This window comes from Nothoprocta perdicaria, unplaced genomic scaffold, assembly GCF_003342845.1.
Source record: "Nothoprocta perdicaria isolate Ctin4 unplaced genomic scaffold, notPer1 scaffold_84, whole genome shotgun sequence".
Taxonomy (NCBI): Eukaryota; Metazoa; Chordata; class Aves; order Tinamiformes; family Tinamidae; genus Nothoprocta; species Nothoprocta perdicaria.
The window spans coordinates 2,299,024-2,320,804 of NW_020456132.1; the positions used below are offsets into that span (position 1 = coordinate 2,299,024).

Genomic DNA, 21,781 nt, shown 5'->3' on the forward strand with positions numbered 1-21,781 from the left:
AGGCACAAACAGAAAACATGCGTGACTGTTTACAGCAAGGCCACTCAGTTCATTTCTCTGGCACTACGAAGCCAGCTCTGGTAAAGAACCAAGCTAAACGTTTATCATTAGTCTCCATAAAATAAGAGGAAAAGGGTAAAGGTAAAAGGAGGAAGGAAAGGGGAATGCGAGMACATGTAATACCCCAGGAAGACGAAACGCTGCTGCAGAAAAGACTGCTGACACGGCACTGAATGCCGTTACTGTGGTAACCAGTGATTAAAAGTGATGGGAAAAAAGCCTGGAACACAGGGCAGGGCGGGAGGTTCCTTTTAATCCATGACGCTTCCCAAGTTGTGCTCCAGGAAGCCGCGTTCCAGGGCGCGACACCAGCTCGCTCCAGGCCCGCACAGGCCCGCCACCGCTCCCGGCCTGACACAGCCCATTACCGAGGAGCAGAGCTGGGCAAAACAGGCAGCGCTGTGACTGATAATCCAGGGGGATTACAGGCCTTCCACAAAGGCCACGATACTCACATTTGACAGCTGGCAATGCCTGGTGAGAGCCAATTAGTGGATATATGTTCGCTTCAGCCAGACATTGCTTCTGTTCCTAGTCCAATAGCTTCCTGAAGGGGAAATGTACAGAGTGCTTCCCCTCACTTCTGTCTGTTCACATGTATGACAGCTACACTGGCAGAATAGCTAACACCGTTCTATAAAAACTACATATTCTGCTATCTTTGTGTATGTTAAAGATAGTAAATCCACATTTCTTAATGCTGTGTTTGAACCTATAGAAAGTGGTCCTAGTGGTCCTGAAGAGAGACTGCTCTACCAATGCTATACCCTGGGGAGGAGGCAGATGAGATTGGGGCTGCCCTATTTGGTTAACCACTCTACTACACTGATAGTATTTCTCAAAATGCTTTACTATTTCTTGAAAACTTCCTGGCAAAAATTGTGTTAATGTGTCCATGCACACGTTGCTGCCGTGAACAGCTTACTGTGGCATTCAGGGGTTACTGAACTCCTTCTGTTCGGCTCCACACACGCCAAGACTGTGAGTGCAAGCGCTCCCTAAAACTCTACGATCTACAATCTGTTCTTAACTTTCTTTTCACGAATGCTTTCTTTCCCCCCGTTCTCCCATTTTGCATCTATTTCCACTCTTGCTAGTTTAAGTATGCAGACACAGTGATGCTCCAAGGCCCCTGAATCACAGCACTTGCATTTAAAACATTTGCTTTTAACATGTTTTCTATCAGGAAGACTATAACAGCAGTCAAACAATTTGAATACTTCTTCCTTGACTTCCTACAGTCCCCGCTGACAGCATCATGATTTAAGAGGTACCTCCGCTCATTTATACTCCAGTGGGCACCATTCCACTGCCAGGAACTCTTTCTTAGATGCTCTTGCAGAAAAACAGTAGTTTTGCTACAGAAACAGCAACACTTTCAACAATTACTTGCAGTGATTGCCTCCACGACACCCAAAGAAGAAATTCACTTGCTGACAGGGTAATCACTCTCATCAGATAGAGTTTCAAATCAGAGCAGCTAAGGCAAAGCAGAGAATAACTGCTGTGCTTACAGCATCTGTATTATTTCTTCAGGCAGGGTGGTAATAAAACCTGGCAGAAGGGTGGTAATTCTGATTCAGCTCCATGGTAGTCAGAGGAAAATGCTTGCCTGTCAGTCTCCCTGGACCCAATTTTACATTCTCCTCTTACAAAAAGAAATGACTTTAACCAGTGGAACTTCACTTTGGAAAAGTTCACAGGAGAGCAGTGTCAGGTGTTGGTCTGTGGGGTTTCCAGGGAAACAAGTAACAGTGGAAAACTAATATTTTTCTTTGCGGGGAGAGGTTATTCTAGAATTGAAAATGCTTCCCGTTTCCTCATGATCCAGCAAGAAGCTTTTACTTGAGAAACAAATCTTTGCAGTACTTTGGCTGCACAAGGAAAGACAGCCAAAATCTTTGCAGGGAGGAAGCACAATAAAGCACAAATGGTTTTAAGACTTGCATGGATAGGTGAAGAGTTCTGACAGTTTTACAAGACATGCTAACAAGCAAGTGCAGCTAAGGAAAGGCCTCATTTTGAGTTTTGTGTCCAGTTTTGGATGTCACACTTAGAAAAATCCAAGAAAGAACAACAAGAATGACCAGATATCTAGAAAACAAGACACAGGCAAACCAAAAGAACTGGGACTGCTCAGTTTGGAGAACTTGCACAGAGGAGATAACCACATCATTTATCATAAATGTAAAAGACTGCTAAAATATCAAAGAAAGTCTGTTTTCTAGGCTCATAAGAGATAAAATAAATAGTAATGAACTTAAGCTGCAATAATGGAGATTAAACATGAGCAATGACATTATAATGATAAGGAGAGCTGAGCAACAGAAAAGACTGTCCAAGATATCAAGAGCTCCTTTACTAATAGTCTTTATGAAAAGCTTATAGGTATAATTGGTTCTGCTTTGAAGTGAGATGCCTTTTCTGTGGTTCAGCTACAAAAACATGAGTACAGAACTGTTTGGGAAATTAGACTCCATAGTAGCTATCAACTGTTAACTGCTAAACTAGATGAATGAATCAAGTGGGTTACACAGAGCTCTGTCCTGTGTTCAGTAATATTCAATATTTTATATTAACAACTTGTGTGACAGACCTAAAACAGATGTTTATGAAATACATAGAGCAAACTTGATTGGATGATTCTTCAGGCTGGCTGAAGAAAAGGATGAAAACTCAACATGTTCTGGGAAGACTGCAGAACTGATCTAAAAATAATTTTTTACTTCTATTAAAAAAAAAAAAAAAAAGCTGTTCAGTATAAATGCTCCCAGTATTAACCTAACCTGCTGTTGCACTACTTAAAAGAGAAAATTCTGAGATCTTATCACTGAACCAACCAGTTCCTGATAACTTAGGCTAGAGTATATTAAAAAGGAACTGGGAATGGTTATGAAATTCTATGTAATAATGCAAGAGCATAGAGTGATTTACCAACATTTCAAGTGCATAACACTCCTAGCTCTCAAACACAGACACTAACCCAKTTCAAAGCCTCCTAACAACTTCATCAYACGGAATCACAGAACGGTTGAGGTTGGAAGGGACCCACAGAGATCATCCAGTCCAACCCCCCTGCTCCAACACCCCTACAGCATGGGGTATAGAGTCGCATTCAGCTGGGATTGGAAGATCTCCAGAGAAGGCAGCCTGTTCCAGGGCTCTGTCACCCTCACAGTAAAGAAGYTACCATGACTAAACATTTATAGCATAGTAGTGCCTGGAGAAGTTGGTCAAGTCAGGCCCCCACTGCGCGAGACATTGTCCAAACAGAGAAAATGACAACCCTTGCTCTAAATAGCTTCTTGAAGAAAACCCCAAATGTTTAAATTTCAAAGCCCACAGACCGGAAAACCTCAGCTCAGTCGTATATGCCTTCCATTTACAAGTCGAAGCTGCAGAGTAAACTTCACACTGCTGCAATACATGTAGGCTCTTCGTTAAAACTTTGCTTGCAAAGAAAATGAATAAACAGCGTGTTATAACAGATGAGAGGTGGCTGGACCGCCATAAGGCAGGCCCAGCATTCCTTGGGTCTCTCCCAATTCCGGCATGACACACGTTGCAGGGGCTTCTGTATGGCTTACAATCTGAACGCAGTGGCTGGCGCTCACCGCGGTACATCTGGACTTTGTTAGACACCCTCCAGCTCTGTTTTCTTGCATCAGCCCTGGCCCCCTCTTGCGAAGCAGCCTCCCAACCACTGTTTCACCATGAACTAGTCAAGGAGACAAAGTACTTTGGGAGGAAGTAAATTGGGACCACATTAGCTGGTGACCCTCGCCCTGCAATTGGTCTCCTTTTCTGATGATAGAGGAAATCCCTCATAGAGACTGACAACCAATATGAAACAGGCAGCTCCATTTACTGGAAAGCCTGGTCAATGCTGACTGCCTCATTAGGAAATGGTCTCTATATTGAGGCACATTCCTGTAGTTCAGAGCCTAGAAACTCTAAATTAAAACAACATTGATGSCATATCCTCTTTCTGAAATGCCTCTCTTCATCCCAACTTTAATATACATACTTAAAGAAATTAAAGAACCAAAATGTCTTTGGCAGGACTCCTTCCTCCTCTTTCACAGTAATACATTTTCCAATGTGAATTACTGAGAACATGACATAGTGCTGGGGAAGGGACAAAGGAGAGATGAAGTAAAGACACACTATAAAATGCTCCAGATTCATCATTTCCTTTTGTCTTCATTGGTATTTTTTAAATACATGAAAATCATGCTAAACTGCAGTGCTAAAGAAATTTTTAGGAGGTTAATTGAGGCTCACCATGAGACTGAGTTAGGAAAGAGTTGTATCTTCAATATAAGACAGGCCAATCAGCAATAAGTCTCAAGTCAAGTAGCAGTAGGTCAGCCTACAAACAGTGGTAGCTCTTACAGCAACTGACTCACGTACAGCATGAACAACAGAAAGGCCCCACCTGAACCCTAAACAGATAACCAGATCTGTTCACATTCTCTATTGCAGTGTGGATGGAAAACTAACTTCTGAAGAGATATCTCTGTCAGAAGCTCTTTCCAGTCTGCAATGATTCAGAAATCAGTCCCGTGGTACTCACTACACCATACATAAGTGCTCATAAAAATCACCCCTTTCCAATATTGCTCAGCATCTCTGCATCCTACACACAACAAAACAGGAAGCCTTCAGTCAACAGGGTCTGTCAGGCAAATGAAAGAGCTGAAGAGTTACAGACTGTAAACGTTTCCTAGAAGTGGGATGGATTGAAATATGGAATGCTTATCAGGGAGCTCAGCAGCTCTGAAAAATGTTAAAAACACATGGAAGAAACTGCTGAGGTCAGGATCCCACTTCTGAGCATGAAGTTGAATAAACATTTGAAGTTCCAGAATGATTTTTCAAAGTCTTCCAGAAGATCTTGATTAAAAGGCATCAGCTATCTTTCTAGAACAGTTGTTTTTAATACCTCCATATTTTTAAAGATTTTTCATTCACAATTTCTACCTGGAATTTAGGAATGATGACTAAACTTTTAGGGAGTCCCTGAAATCCTGTCAGCTGCTAWCACAGATGGAGCTGTTTTCTGCAGATGTAGAGGAGGGTATAAGCAGAGAGAAAGCTCAAGCTGATGAAACTGTCTAAGAAATACAATGCTTTTGCTGGAAAAGCATGTGGAAGAGTAAGATTCTCTTTAATTAGTAAGATTCCCAGTAATGAAGAAACTGGAAGGTCTCACAGGGTTCTCTTCCCTCCCATCTCCTATTTCTGAAGTTGTCAAAGTTGATTTGAATTGGTGGCATCAATGTGCAGAAAACACATATCAGATATATCAGTACAGAAAAAGTAAACATGATGGTAGATACCCTTCAACTTGACTTTTTGCCAGTAGTACTACAATCCCATAATAAGTAAGTTTGATTGGCTTTTCTTTCAACAACATTGAAAGGTATACACCAAAAAGGATGAAAGATCATCTTTATGTTCTTAAGATCTMGCACAGGTTTTAGGGAGGGTGCATGGAATCTCTGTCAGGTCAAACAAGTCTCCCATGAATCATTTGAATACAGTTTATATTATTTATATAGAAACACTTATCCTGCACTGGATGGTACCTTGCAGCCCCTTTAAYTATGATTTTATATCTACGATTTTATACTTACACATAAAATAAGGACATTATTATTTGTTTTCTTTAAGAAAGTTCTTTTTAAGAGAAGGGGAGAATGGAGAGTTTTGGCAGCTGATGGTGGTTCTGGAAAAAGAAGCTTCTGAAGTACCTGGACACTCCAGTGAACTTTCTGAAAAAAGACTGCTGTCAAGAAATGGCATGTGAACTCCCATTTGAAATGGGTCTCTCTTCATAGTAAGAACCATTTCAAGCCAATTATCTTTGTATTTTAAGTCATTTGAGAAACTAAAGTACACAACACATAAACACAAACTCATCATTAAGGATGGGCACCATTACAGGAAATTACCATATCTTTCAGAGACAATAAATAAAATATATATTTTTTAACAACACTAAAAACAATATCAAAATCACCTATTCTGATAAATATCAGAAATAATCTGGGAAGTGCACGGGGCGTAAAGGCCTATTAGCACTTTACGTCGCTACGAATACTGAATCCTGTTCTAGCAGGAGGCAATCTTGCTAACAAGGGCAAGTAACTAAAACTGTTACTGAACGCTAAATAATATGAGACAGAAAACTACAYTTTAAATTATTTTTATGCTGGGGTAGCTCTCAACACTGAAACTAAACCTTAAAAAAGTGTTAGCTAAAAATTGCATAGCCTGTAACATACTGCTCTTTACTAAGGAATAAGGAGAAATCCCTTATCAGAAAGCAGAAATAATCCAACTGAAAATGTGGTACATAAAACTTTATGAAGATGGGATCAGGGTACTGAAGAAGCTGACACAGGATTAGCAGTGGCATATGTGGTATTATGGGGAATATGGCATGGGAATAACTCATAGGATCCACCAGAAGTGCTGAAGTGAAAGATCTACACAGGTTTTTCAGATCATAAATCTTTTACTGCCCAGGATGCTTTTTGCTTCCACCATATTTTATTAGCAATGTCTTTTTTACTTTACATCTAATACTGAAATACAATATTAAATGTTTGAATAGAAACATACTTTTTCTTATTATTACCCCACCTAAGAAGATCACAGAAACGTATTAGACAATTTCCTGAGCCTGTTTTAGTTGGGAGAGAAATAGGAGTAAGGGAGGACGAATCACCTCACCAGTATGAGACCTCCCAAATGTCACTCAACTAGGCCCAAATGTTATGGCCTCCTGTCACAAATCAGAAACCACAATAGAGATTGATGGGTAAAGATTATTAGAATTTGATCTTTACAGCAAAGAGAATGCTCTTCCATGTGTAATTCTACCCTGACAGTACAAATACAAAGCACTGAAGGATGTATTACTATATTTCTATGAATCTGTGATTACTTATGTCTCTAGAAGACAATAATTAAATCTTTTTTCATGTGCTGTTTCCTACATACTCTATCACATATTAACTACTCATGCAGTGACATGAAGAAACTTGTGTTTCACAGGCTTCGAGATCAGCAACTAGTCTGAAACGAGTATTTGTGTGTTTTGTCTCAACATTATTATTAATTTATACAGCTCCATAAATCAAAATCCTAATGTGACAACAGCAGATTAACAACAGTTTTCTCTCCTCCCCTCCTCTACCCACCTGCTGCTTGAGCTGTTGCACTAGGCGRTCTTTCTCTCGTTTCAGTGCAGCCACTTCATCTTGGGTCTTCTTTTTAGAGGATGAAAGTTCTAGCAGAGCAATATTGGCATCTTTTTCACTAATGGCAGCAAGGAGGGCTTCTTGTCTGAAAAACACATATAAACATATGATGGTATTGCAAAACTCAAAGGAGGCATCTACAAATGATTGAGCATACAACAAATGCTATAGAAGTGTGCAACTTCTCTAAACAGAAATAAATATGATTTTCACATTTAGACACACTGCCAGTTGTGCAGGAAGACAACCTCTCATTCCTGGTTCCCACAAAGCCCACTGTGATGATTATCAGGTTACTGCTTAAATGATAAGAACAACATATAACAGAACTTCCTATTCTGTGCTCATATTCTCAGCTTTTAGTATCTTCCATTGCTACTTTGTCTGAACGTTTTGCTGCTTTATATTGGTTTAAACATTTCCAGATTTTGAGGAGCAGAGAGGCATGTACCAGACTAATCAGAAGACCTCCATTTTAAATTTTATTAGGTTACACTGCCTATTCATCTAGCTCTTTCAGAAGGAAGGAAGTCTGTGGTGAATTCATTGAACATACTTGAACAATGCAGTGTATCCCTTAAGCAGACAATGACACAGACCCTTTCTGTGCTATGTATTTAAATAGTTTATGGTAGAAGGCACAAGAGTTAATGAGGAGCCAAAAACCAGATGCCCTCAAGGATGCTCGAGCTACTCTAACTTTTCTTGCACATAACTGAGATAATGATGAGTTTGTCAGACTAATGCCCTGAGAAACTAAAACAAAGGTCGGTCTGCCCTCATTACAAACCATCTGTAGCTTTGTAGAAATGGTGTAAGAGATTTAGCTGACTTAGCTTCCTCATCCTCTTTCTGTATCTTGTCATTCCTAGTTACTAAGTTTTAACTGCGGACAAAGCCAACAAAAATGCATATACATATATATATATATATTTACATACACACACTATTTATTTTAGTAGAAATGGACTGGGAAGCAGCTGCACCTACAGATAGAACTCCTGACAGAGCAGAKAAGACAGTAGCCTCTGAGAAGCATCTCGAGGCTGAAATGTTTTAATTCAGTTCAGCAGCAGAGAGGAGAGCAGAGAAGAGGTACGTGGAAGAGGTATGTGGTAGCTTCACAGCCCAGATAGAAGCCAAAGGGTTCTCAAGCAGTTTCTCTTTGAGAGACAGCTGGACTGATGAAGTATCTTAAGGGCTCTCGTTGCTTCTACACATGATAAATACACATTGCTTTCACTTGAAAGGTGTGATGTTTTGATAGGACAGCAGGTGAAAACTGATTTGCTGATGAGGAAGTCCATGACTAATTTTTAGGTGAATGATATATGGGGATGGAAGAAAGGCTTTTTCTTCTGCCTTATGCATTTAGGTGAGAAGAGGGGATGATGTATGACTTGTCTTCCTTCTAATTCTAGCCTGTGACTGAGCTCCTAGAAATGTTTATGCCAGTTAAGGCTGGAGACTGCTATCCCAGCACAGGGAGTWGGAAGATGTGCATAAAATAACAGAACTAAGACACAACCTCTGTTTTTCTCCTCAGTTCCTCCCATGACTAGTAGAGTTGTTCTGAAGCTGCTCACGTACAGAAGTTTGCTATCACAATGATCTCCACTGAAGCCACATATCCTGTATCAAAAAGTGTGAAATGTGCTCTTTGTTCAAAAACAGGAGGAGTGTCTTTCAACAGACAAAATTTCACACTYTCTGGGAGCAGAATGGACTTATATGAAGGACTTGCTGTAGGTAGAATTCACCTCTGGATTTACACAAGTGTTTCTTGCATATCCTAACAGAGTAAATTTATTCTAAGTAAATTTATTCTAAGTCAGAAGTCTGACAGACTCAATTAACAGAGTACCTGGATCTTGCCTGACTTTTGTCTAGCAAAACTAGTACCTTAGCCTTTTCCTTATTTTTCTAGGCATTACAAGGTAAGTGTTCTGCAGACTTTCAGATAAATTGAAAGTTACTCTAAATGCATTTATTAAAAAAAAAAATCTGACATTCTGACAATTAAGCAGAACTGAAAATAAAGGAGAAAAAGAGCTGAAAGTCAGATTCACAACTGCACTGTCCAGATTGTAGGTGTGGGAAAAAATGGCTGCATTATTATTGCAACTTTATTTTTGTTGCTTTTGCTTTATGRAAAAGCATCCAGCTTTGGATCTCTGCCTGAAACATGTGGAAAAAAGAAAAAAAGGAAAAAAGAAAGAGAAAATGAAGTGACAGAACATGATACATGTTCTCTGCTTTTTCTAGCTATCGGTATCCTGGGAAAGACAGACTGGATTGGAGTTCTGGTCCTTTTCAGTTTCTGTCGAGTAATCTATTTTGATTCTAAAGAAACACTTACTCTTTTAATAGTAAATCCACAATCCTTGCTGATGATTCAGGACCAGAGCCAAGAATCTCTCTGTAACATTATCTCTGCAGCCATTACTCTGGCATGGAAATCTGAGTGCCTCRAACAGCATGTAGAGCCTACCTTCTGCAACCCAATCCTTCGCTGCCCACCTCTACTTTCCAAGTGAAAACCCCAGGTCCAGGACAATGAGATATGGCTGGCGAYCCTTTACTAATTTATGGCTGCATAACCTTCACCACAATACCTTGGAAAATTCACATCCTTCAGCCCCAATACCTCAGTACTGTACTGTGTGGGAGATGGGGAGTTCTGGTCAAGTAGGGAGGTGAAAGGAGTTGTCTTCTGCTTTTCAGCCTAACTGCAACAGAATGATCATTTGAACACAAAGAAGAAAAGCACCCTGCGACGTGATAGGTAAAGTCTATAAGCTCTTTTGAACTTTCCAAGCTAAACAAACAATGACTAATACAGGAGAAGTGTAGGTGTCACTACTGACTCTGCTCGAAGAGAGGACACTGTCCGGAATGATGCACTGCTCTGCTCAGCAGARTTTGGAAGGTAAGCTCTAAAGGACAGGAAAGAGCAAGTATTACCAAGTAAGAGACAGGTTATTTGTGTGTCCAGAGCACAATGGTAAGACTGACAGACAGAGAAGGAACTGCTGTGGGAAAGGTGCTGGTGGCACCACAGCAGATCTGTCAGGAGTGCTGGAGCGTCTTCATCAAAGCAGGTCTCTCCAGCTAATACCAGGGGTCTAGAAGTACTCCCAGGGGCAGGAAAAGCATTTAACTTGTAACACAAACCAATCTGGTTGACCTGACACCAGGTCACTACAGCTCGTATAAACATACCACATATAGGTTAGCTTGGGTATTTCATACAGTGCTAGCAGTGACACCAGGTCACTACAGCTCGTATAAACACACCACATATAGGTTAGCTTGGGTATTTCATACAGTGCTAGCAATGTCACTGTGGCAACATCAACTCAGTGGATGGAAACTGCCTCTTTATCTCTTCCCTTGGGCAGGTTTTCAAGTCTGTGCTGAGCTGTACAGYGACTCACAACAGGTGACAAGGCTTTAAAACTGCCCAGACATTACCAAGAGTAACCTGAAATAACAGCATGGAAAATCCAGTGAAAAGAGGATTAGGATTAAGTCTAACTTGGGCAAAAAGAAGCGCACTAGAGAGAAGGGGATGCTTTTTCCACAGGTGTGTTGAAGTCTTGCACTGGACGTGGATCATGATCACCACTGACTAAGGCAAACTGAAGAACTATGGTTGTGTTTTCCATCCCCTCCTTTTTTTTTCCTCCTCTTCTGGAGCACATCACTGCAGAATAGCTATATAGCAGTATAAAAGTCCCTTGGGATACTTTTTTATTCATTCACTGTCCTCCCTTTGGGCCCAGTTCACCTGGGATATGCATCGAAGGGACTGAAACACCTCCTGGAAGGAAATGATGATGCCAGAGCCGAGGAGGCCCTGAATGCTGCCATGAGTATTTGGCCACGAGTAAGGCCATTTGCCATCTGCTGATGCCAAATATCCCGAGCTTTCAAAGGATTCCTGGCAAGGTGGTTCCACAGCCTCTACAGGCCATCCCGATACCCTCGTGAACTCACACACAAAGGGATCTCGTGCGAAGGCCCACCTCCTTCAGCCCATCAATGGAAAATGGTCACCTTTGGGAAGGATACTGGCCAAGATGGCAACAGTTCAAATTGTAGCTTGGTTCCCACTACAGGCTTTGAATTGAGGAGAAGTTTTAAGAAGCTTGACCACAGAGACACTTTCTGATTTTGAATTAAAGACATATTATAATACAAGTAAGTGTTTCTAAAATGAGAAACTGTAGGAATAGAYGACAATTCAACAAAGCACTGTTTTCTAACTCTCTGTGTAGCAGAAAAATAGAGGCTAAGGCCACGGAGGCCGTACTGCAAACTCCTTCAGACACTAAACAATATTATTCTTAGAGGAGTTTAGCAGCTGCAGTGACGTTAATATAAACTACAGGTGCTAGAGCCCCAGAAACTTGCTTAGAGAGGCCATTGAAAAAGACCCATCCAGCACAGGCGATATTTATTTTACATGTTTTTGTGAGGATAAATAAGTGATTTGGTAGTTTGAGCGACCAAGTATTTGAATGAGGCTGGAAAAGAGGGAACTAAAGCTCACGCAGGTTCAGTTACCAAATACCATTAGCACCAAAGCCCCCCAGGGTGCTCGACGCCAACGCACTGGCTGCAGCACAGTCAAAAAACCATCACACCTCTCCGCTGAGCACTGCAGACCCCATTCTTCTTTCATTCCTCTTTCTCCTCTTTGGTGAACCACAGCATATTTTTGCAAATGGGGACATGAGACTTTCTAACTACTCGGGAACCCTCCGCACTGCAGGACTAATATGCTGTATTCCTGCCTAATGAGCAGTAGCACAGCATGTGCAATAAGAAGTAAYAAAAAGGTCCATCCACAACATTTTTAATGCTTTAACTATCAGAGCAGCCAAGCTTGTCCTCTGAAATACAAATACTAATAAAGACGTCTTTAAATGGTTCTACAGCATCCAGACTATACTAATTCTTTCACAGCTCCCTCCTAGTAAAGATGAATACTTCTAGTAAAAGCAAAAGTGTTTTTTAAAAGCAAGTTTTAGATTTTACAGCCCAGTTCTCAGGACTACAACACTGGAATATTTATCAGCTGTATAACAAGAAAGATTAGTAACAGACTGCAATTAGTGCTGAATTAATGATGCTTCAAATCATAAATACTATATATATTCATTAAAATAACATGCTTACACATGTCAGGGAGAACACAAATTCCACACAGAAAGGTTATATATACACATTGTCCTAGATTATTTTATTTTAAATTTCTTCTGAAGTGGAATACCTCTAAAATTTGCATGAGATAATATAAAAGCARTATCAGGATCAGTAGCAACTTTGATTTCAATGTCACCAAAGAACTGGGATAGTTCCAGGAGATCTAGTTTTATTATTGAGATGAAATCCATTTTCTTGATAGGTGGTGAGACCCAAAGTACAACATTTAGCAGCGTAACCCACATGTGGAGAGCTGCCCTAGACACTGCTCCTGGCAACCCAGTCAGTGCCTTCTGCAGAGACTTGCTCTTATGTGAGGGATGACTGACCTGTGAAGAGTTTCCAACACAGCACATTAAGCTAAGCTCGAATTTCTGTTGATGCAYCTCAAACACAAGGCTTAAAACCAGAAAGGTTCTGCTGCTCCACGAGCTGGTTCGTTGCTCCAGCTAAGGGCATCAGTCTCCAGGGAAGGGCAGTGCTGACAGCAGGGCAGGACTTGCTTCCCCTGACTCATTTTAGCCCACTGCAGTTCACCCAAAGCCTGCAGAAAATGCTCAACAGGTTTGTGGTTCTTTTCTATCAAAGACATTTGTAAGACTTACAATGGCAAATCGTTGCTACAATAAGACATGTGTTATTTATTATTGCTAAGGGAAAATCTGATAAAGGACATTAATTCATGTGTGAGGGAATTCAGTTCTTGAATCCAACAGTATCTAACACATTTTATTTCTTAGCCGTTCCTCGAACTGACCATGAAAATTACCTGGATCAAAAATAATATTTGCATATAAATTAAAAATGCTCCACTAAGGCAACAACAATACACAGAAGAATTGGACATGGGGATTCTAACAGAACTTGTGTGACAGTGCAGCAAGCAAGCACGCCAGGACACAGCAGTCATTAATTTCACATGTTTAGTGCCACGACATAACTCTCTCGAGTCGCACTTGTTCAACTCTTTAAGCAATTAGCAATATAACACACCAAGCAGTCGATCCAACAGGAGGGTTATCCTGCACTAACATCATCCTTTTAATAACAAACTGTGCTAGCACATTTACAACAGGAGTTCCAAGCACATTTTTTTTTTTTTCATTTTTCATTTTTTTTTAATTATTTTTTTTGTTGGCTAGGTAGCATTTTCAGGAAGTTCACGCGATGCCGACTGCTCTGGATCACGCAGGGAGTAAATCTCCGATTGCAGCTCCCTGCAGCCGCAGCCGCGCAGGGCAGCCAGGCGCTGCCTCTGCTTGCTGAAACCGCAGCCCCTCACGAGCAGAGCGAGCGGCCGCGCACGGCTCCCGCCATCGGGGCTGCGTCTTCGTGTTGCACTGAAACGCCCAGGTTGACAGGCCACGGAACACAGGTTTAACGTCCTATTAAATCAGGACCTTGCTTGATACACGAGTTGCCAAATCCTGCACCAGCTACAATTTCTGCAGTGCTCGAGATGTGGCGGTAAGAAAAGCACGAAGTATCACCGTAATCCCAAAAGGAGTAGGAGGGTTATCCAAAAGAAACAGTAGCAACCTCTTGCTGCAAGGCGCTGGGCGGGAAAAAGACATTATTTGGCAATAGGTACAACCTGCTCTTTTAATTACAGATGGGAATAATCAAACCTCAGAYGGCAAATTAATTTCCCAAGGCAAACCTACAGCCTCAATCAAATGGGATAACACTGCTCCTCCCATTCCTTTACTTGCTTCCCGAATCAGTAAGATCCTTTTGTCTTGTCTGCATGGAATTTCACCAGTCTTTCTCACCTATGATCTAAACTCTCACAGCTGCCATAAAGGGAATTGCATATTCAAGCAAATTGAGACAAATATAAAATACAAATATAAACTCATATTTCTTGGGTTTGACCTGAGAAAACTGAAGCCTCATTAATTTACAACTTTGCACTGTGATTTTCAATGGCCTCACATACATTATGTGAGCACCACTTAAAACCAATAGATAAAACCAGAAATTCTTGGGGAAAAAAGCAGCACAGGTCCTGAAAAAAAGAGCCCTTTGAATCATGCACATGAAGCAGGAATGGCATGATAATGCTGAATGTTAATTTAGACAGATGAAACCTAACCGCTTGTGCTGTCCTTGCTTAAAAAAAATTACTAGTAACATATCCGGACTTTCCTTCATACCTGATCATTCTGAATGACTACAATCACAGAAGCACCATCTCTTACAGCAGATGCTTTTCAAAGTCCTTTCTTTCAACATGTTCAATATGCTCATAGGTAATCCCATAAGCATTTTATACTACCTTTTCCACCAACTTTTCAGGCTTCCTTTTCCTTAAAGCTTTTAAGGAAAAAAAAAAAAAGTTTAGAAGTTTTTTATAAACCTTAATCTCACCGCTTTGGTAGCTGAAGCCCAGATTTATGATCCCTAGTTCTGTTCATGTCTCAGTTTGAAGTACTCAAAATTCCAATATAGCTGTCAACAGATCCAGAAGATAATCAAAAGCTTTCACAGAAGGACTTTCCAATCCGCTACTAATTTTCCAAAGCATTTTTTTTATTGATGGTACTCGTCCTATGAAAAGATAGAGCTGCATATCACAGCTGGTAAACTGGCACTTTATGAGCCTTACCTCATTGCCCCTGAGGAGTGGGAGTTCTCAAAGAGGGCCCATTTTGCAAGGAAGCTACAATCCTGGAGCCTGATGCTCTTGGCAATTTGTCCCTAGAAACGGCAGTAAGCTTTTCAGGAAAGCTTTCCTGGTTTTACCAGCCTTCAGTGTAGAAGATGGATGAGAGAGAGAAGTACTCACATGATTCCTGCATTTCCCAGAGCTGGCTTTTCTGAGAAGGAATTCCTGAAACTTTCGCTGTCTTTCTTCACGTGCAGCCTAACAGCAGTTCAAACAGAGCACAAACTTAAGGCTTAATTTTCATCCAGGCCACCAGAACATGCCCACCAGATTTGTGGTGGGGGGGGAAAAAATATGACCTTACAAGAAAAGCAGCTCTTGTTTCTTTTCCTGCGACACTGTCAAGGACAGGTTGAGCTTTAGCTTAGCATGTGGTTTCACAATCAGCCCAAGMAGACACAAGACAGAGCTCTTGCTGAACAAGATGGCTCTGCTCTCCCCTGTGCAGGTTCCTGCCCCGTCCCTGGTGTTAGCACTAGTGACTGCACAGCCCTGCAGCTCCTTGATCCAGCTGAAACCTAGCCTRGAGAAAACAGGAGAAACACAAATCTCTCCCGAAGTTCCTTATCCCTAGAATAACTGTGGTTCTTCTGGACGTTGCTACGGCATAAAACCTTTGGTTGCCAAAGCCAGCGCTGCTAAAACATAGAAGAGAAAATGAATCAAGGAATTCACATAGATTATACCATGCCAAAGAACCACAGATAACTAGAGTGAAAGCAAGGGTTTTTTAATCAGGCCACTGCGAGTCCAGCCCCAGGTGAAYCAGGAAGGTAGAAAGACCTTCCTGCTGTATCCAGCAAATGCTGATCTCAATAACCAACCTTGGGGTGGCTCCTGATCACGTAAAGAGCCTACATGGCTGCTCATAACGCAGTTGCTTTTAGAAAACTACTTTAGACTCCAATGGAAGATGTAAAACGACGGAGAATCCACCTCTTTGACAAATATCTATCATGACTGTTATTCCTAGTTAGTATAACCTGCCGCTCTTCTTTCTGCCCGTATCTTGTTTCCGTAACAATATCCTCACTCTGGTAGGTCATCATACCTTCCTCCCATTATATTTTATCGTTCTCATTATTGAAACTAAAGCAAAACGACTCACTCAATTTTGGGCCCATATGTATACTGTCACTAATCCTAGGCTCTCCTCAGTGCATTGTGGTTCCACTTCTTTTCCTGATCTTTTTATTTTTGTGGCTACAGCATGTTTTATTATTTGCTCCAATTTCCTTTGGAAGGTCTAATTCAGCCTGACTTTTGATAAATCTCACTTTATTCCTGTAATTTTTAGCCTCCCAGAAACAGCTCTCTTTCCTGACTGTTTTTTAAGATGACATACAAGCTGCTACTTTCTCATAATTTCCTTTTGTATGCAGACTACAGTCTTTTAAAGTCAGACTTTTTATGCCTTTCCTCCACTTCTCCCCCTTTGTCTGGATGCAAATACCCCATTGTTTTGCACTTGCTATTTCAATAAATTCCCTAAGAACTTCTGCTTAATTTATCTGTTAATTAATATCCTTACTTTTTCACAGTTTATCTTTCTGAATTTAAAAACTTTATAAATCAAATTTATTTGATTCCTGAAGTATGACCTCTTGGTGATTCAGTAAAAATTAAGAAGCCTGAGAGTTTCTGTGATTTAAATTTAATAAATTAATGTCTCCCATAAAAGAAACTTTGCCAACTCTTATTTACTTCTACCACAGCTTGAACCCCAAAGGCCACAGCTGGCCACGAAGCACTGAGTTTGTAAAACTCCTTTATAGTTCTTAAGAATTAAAAAAAAAAAAAAAAAAAAGTGTTAATGAAATAGCATTAGTTTGGGTCTAAATAACTTAAGGTTATTTCCACAAAATCTCTTGTTTCATTAACGCACATCGTCTGCACTTTCATTTGTAACTTTTCTGACATGTACGTGCAAATGTTATTCTATGAGCCATTATTTGTCATTATCTCTATAAGATCTGGTTTCATGTTATATATTGGCAGGGTAAAGCTACTTTGTTTTGTTTCCTCGCTGGAATTACCTTTTCTTTTCATTACCTATTGTCTATTTGACTGCTTCTTACCAGTGTTGTTGCCATCTCTCTCTTGGTTGCCCACTCTACTGCCTGCTCCTTTATTCTTCTGTATTTCTTTATTCCTCCACAGCCTGATGAGATCGATTTCCAGAGACTAAGACCTCTCTCAGGTCTTTCTCCTAATTTTGTCCCCCATTTTCCGAAAGTCCGTTTGTGAAGATTGTGTACACTATTCTTCCAGCACCACTTTGTCTGATTTCTGAAAAAGTCTATTGCTATAAGGCATATAGCACAGCGTATGGGACTGGTTATATTAACTCTCCAAAAGATGTCTAACCTGTGTTAGCACAAACAACAGGACCCCTAGTGCGGACATCCATTCCATCCCAGTCCTCAGCCTTGTTTTTCAGTGTTTCCTGGTGGTTGCTCCTTCCCAGGAGCTGGATTGCTGAAGGAGCACTAGAAATGCCAAGTGCCTGGAAGTGCCATTGCTAGAAACAGCAGCAGCAGAAAATATGATGTGAGCAGCCCTTAGGCATCAGTTTGCCTCTTCTCCTGGTAGCTGCTTCAGCAGTGCCTGAAAGCAGGCAGAAGAGGTCACCAGGGGTGAGAACAGGAATGGAGCAGGTGTCAGTGGCTATGGATAAAATGTGGGTAAATTTATTTCTATAATTGCAGTGGAAGAGGCCCAAGAAGTCTAATTTCTTTTCCGTTTTCAGACCCAGGGGTAGTTACTTGCCTTTGCCAGTGCAGGAGATTTGTTTGAATTGGCACTACAGTATGTTCTGATGGGCTCTGAATGCCCACGTATTAAGTCATTTGCTTTCTCTACTGAAAAGGAGGAATCCTACTGTCTTCTCATTCAGTATCTACCAACTACCTGTTCTTCACAGGAAGGGCTAGAAGAACCTGAGCTGCGTGCTGGAAAGTCAGCTCTGGAGGCAGCGCACTGCTCCAGAAGCTGTAGGGTGCAGGTCCTGAAGATCCAGCAGACAGACTCCTCACAAGCCTTTTTTAACCAAATCCCTGCTAATCACAGTGACACATTCTGTTCCACAAAGCTTTTGTTCACATACAAGTCTCAAAGTGTTTTGTAAATAAACCAAGGAAGCTCAACAATCTTGCAAAGTTGCAGTTATTGTCCTTGTTTTACGAAGAGAAACAAGGATATGAAACTCAAGCAATGTGTGGAAAGCAGGAGAACAGCTCATTTGTGTGCAAGGGAGTCTCAAAAAACCTCCCCACATTTTTAGCACGTTCTCCAGCTACTAAAAACATTTCTATTAGACAAATTTGAAACGGTGTTTATCCTCTAGTTTAAAGTTACATGCAACTTCCATAAAAATGCTTAATTGAGGAAACATCACATATAAATTTACAGATAAAAATCTAGTATGTTATAAAAAGTAAAAACATCGAATTCCAAGCCCGTGAAATAGAAAGGAGTGTTATTACCTTGAAATAAACCTAACCCAGCTTGCTATCACACCGACAGTTTGGTTCTCAGGAAATCTTGTCTACACTACAGGTACAGAAGGGATGAGAACTTCCACTGAAGTTCTTGCCTATTCTGATATAGTTGCCCTTTAGTCAGTTGTACCATTGCTAAGAGGGAGAATGTGGCATGTGGCCTCTGTCTTCTCAGGTTGATCTGGATGAGGAGGTGAATGCAGAACCTTGATTGTTGCAAGGACGAGGACTGCTTTATAGGTGACTGTCTTCATTCTAACAGTGTTATTTATAAACTACCACTAAACTACCAAATGAGGGAAGTGGCTCTGCTGTCAGTTCCCTATAATGTCTAAAGAATTAAAAACAATTAAATTAGAACAAACAAAGCACACAGATTTACACCTAGTTGTTCACAGGTGACAAGGACAGAAAATAACTGAAAGGCAGGAAGAGCATGAGTGAATCAGACAGTAATTTTTAATTCTAAAATTACTTTAAGGAAATGAGTACCTTGCAAAACATTGAAAAAAAAATGGAGCCATTTTTTTCTGCTAGCAACCACTGAAATTACCTGAAGAATAAATATGCTTCAGGCTGAAGAAATCTTAAAAAAAAAAAAAAAAAAAAAAAAAAAAAAAAAAAAAAAAAAAAAAAAAAAAAAAAAAAAAAAAAAAAAAAAAAGAAGAAAAGACCACCAGCACATAAATATGCTAACTTTTAAAACTAAGAACCACAAACTCCAAAATACATAAACAACCATAATAAGATGGAAATGGAGACATGGCTTAGTATTTAAAACAGAGCAGAGAGTCAAGATGGATTCTTCACGCCTCCTACTTCTGACTTGACCAGGAGCACATCATTCAACTACCCCTGCAAATGCAACTATTGCTATCTAATTTACTTTAGAATTGCAACAGTACAAAAAAAACCCCTGATGTCCTGAGTTGAAAACGGCCAGGACTCAGATTTCCTTGTTAACCTGCAAGACAGACTGGAATACCAAAATCTTGCCCACTTTCCAGCTCCCTGATCTTTGCTTAGAGCGGTCTGATTGCACAGGGAGACTCCTGTTTTCACACACGCAATTCGAAGAGCCACCCAAGGCCACAAAGCTACCAAGAAATAAGGAGACACCTGAGAAGCACGAGGATCCCTCTATCACTAAATCCCTACCAGATACACGGCAGAGACCTCTTGGGAGAGACCAGGGAAGCTGCCAGCTCTGAACAAACTTGCTTTACGGATTTATGGCCGACTCTTAGCTAAAGGTCCATCTGCRTTGGACGGAGGGGGCTGGGAAGACCATGTGCTGGCTACATTTTTACCATTCCTGCTGCGGTATGGCGTGAATAAATCACAGGGCTGAGGTCAGAACAGCCAGCCCATAAAGTGATTCATGGACCCAGCAGCACATTCCCTCAGGACTATGTACTTTATTACAGTAAACCTCAGAACAAGATACAATTTCCTGTCTCGAGGAGCAGCCTTTAAATCAGGACACCTGGACAGCCCTGGAACCACTTAAAGCAACAATAGGTCTCAGCCCCATCACTGCCTCTTGCTGGCCTGCACTTGCCAGAGGCTCGTTGTGTTTAGCCGTAAATACCACCTTCAGAAATGACCTCCCCCTGCAACAGATGACTGTGGTGACAAGGCTGGGGAATAAGTTTACTGAGATAATCCTATTCTCCAGCCATAGCTCCCCACCCAAGAAATAAATATTCTCCACATGTTACTTTTCTTTCCTTTTTGGTTTTTAGTTCTCTTCTGCATGAGGAGAATTTGATCTTAGGACATCGAAGGACTCACAAGACAACTCATTGGCTTCTCTATGAGTGAACAGAGCCTTCACTTCAAGTATTCTGCAAGATGAAGAACTGCCTGTGTAACCGGGGTTGTAATGTGGATGTTCTCAGTGTGATCAAGTGGTCTGACTTTTGGTTTTAGCACCTTGAAAGAAATACAAGCTGTGACAAAGATTAGAGCATTGCAAGACTCCTGAAAATTCTTTTAAGCTAAGAGTAGTATTGCTCTTAACCCACTCATTAAGTTTTCAGCAAAAAAGAATAGCAAGAAACCCAAGATAGTCAAGACACAAAGCAAGAAGTATTTTCTGTAGTAAATGTTGTGAGGGAGCCTAGTCTTTAAGCATAGACCTAGGCTGTAGTAGAGCAACTGATCATGCCCTGTCTTGTCGTTTAGCAGTCTCTCACATAAAGGTTAGGCATGAGCAGTGATTTGTTTTGCCATTCTCTGCAGAAACAATAGGAAACATTCCCAATGGAGGCTTCCTCTACTCACATAAAGTTATAAAGCTGGACAGAAGAAAGACTTGTTTCCTTCAAAACTGTAACAGTTCACAAAATATCACTGAGAATTTCACTCAGGTACATAGTAAAAGTATGTATCATTTAATAATGGGCAGGATAGGTAAGCAAAAGGTAAGAAGCTTCCCTTTGAACATCTCATGGCAAAAGGCATGAGCTTCCCATGGCTGTGCAAATACTAAATCTTTTTGTACAATCTCTCTGTGAACGGTGGAAGAGATCCTGATTATCTCCCCTCTACAAAGTTCTTTAAAATCTTAAAAATACAGATACAACAAGGTCACATGCCCCTGAGGAGCTGCTTCACAAATATATAGTAGGAATAAAAAATGTGCACATATCAAGAAATATCTGGCAGAGTTGAAGACTTTCCGAGAAGAACCCAGGAGAAAGAGGGAGAGAGGAAATTTGGGGAGAACGTAGGGAAGAATTCATCGAACACTGTAACTAAAGAATAAAATAAAAATAAAACAAATCTAGATAAGGAAAGAGGAGAAGAGATAGACAGATGGATAAAGCAAATACAAGTACTGCTGAGTCCACCAGATATGCCTGAGCTGGAACTCTCTCGAAGCTATTTTTTYGGTAATTAGCTTTTTGCTACAAGCAAAAAGAAATACGGAAAACTAATTTCACTGCCTACTTGTTCTATTTCGTTTCACTCTACTAAAAATGTTTCTTTCACTTTTATTTCTTTTTTTTTTTCTTCCTAGAGCTCACAGTAAGCAGAATTAAAGCTTATTCCTAGATTTTATCCTG

At 40.6% G+C, this 21,781-nt stretch overlaps 1 protein-coding gene across 1 annotated transcript in view; it reads right to left on the reverse strand.

The window, feature by feature from the left end:
- Nucleotides 1–21,781, reverse strand: part of ERC1 (ELKS/RAB6-interacting/CAST family member 1) — a 267,410-nt gene that overhangs the window by 41,839 nt on the left and 203,790 nt on the right. Inside the window, exon 16 of the mRNA XM_026052172.1 lies at nt 7,272–7,416. Within this exon, the coding sequence (XP_025907957.1) occupies nt 7,272–7,416 (145 nt within the window). The remainder of the gene's footprint in view (nt 1–7,271; nt 7,417–21,781) is intronic.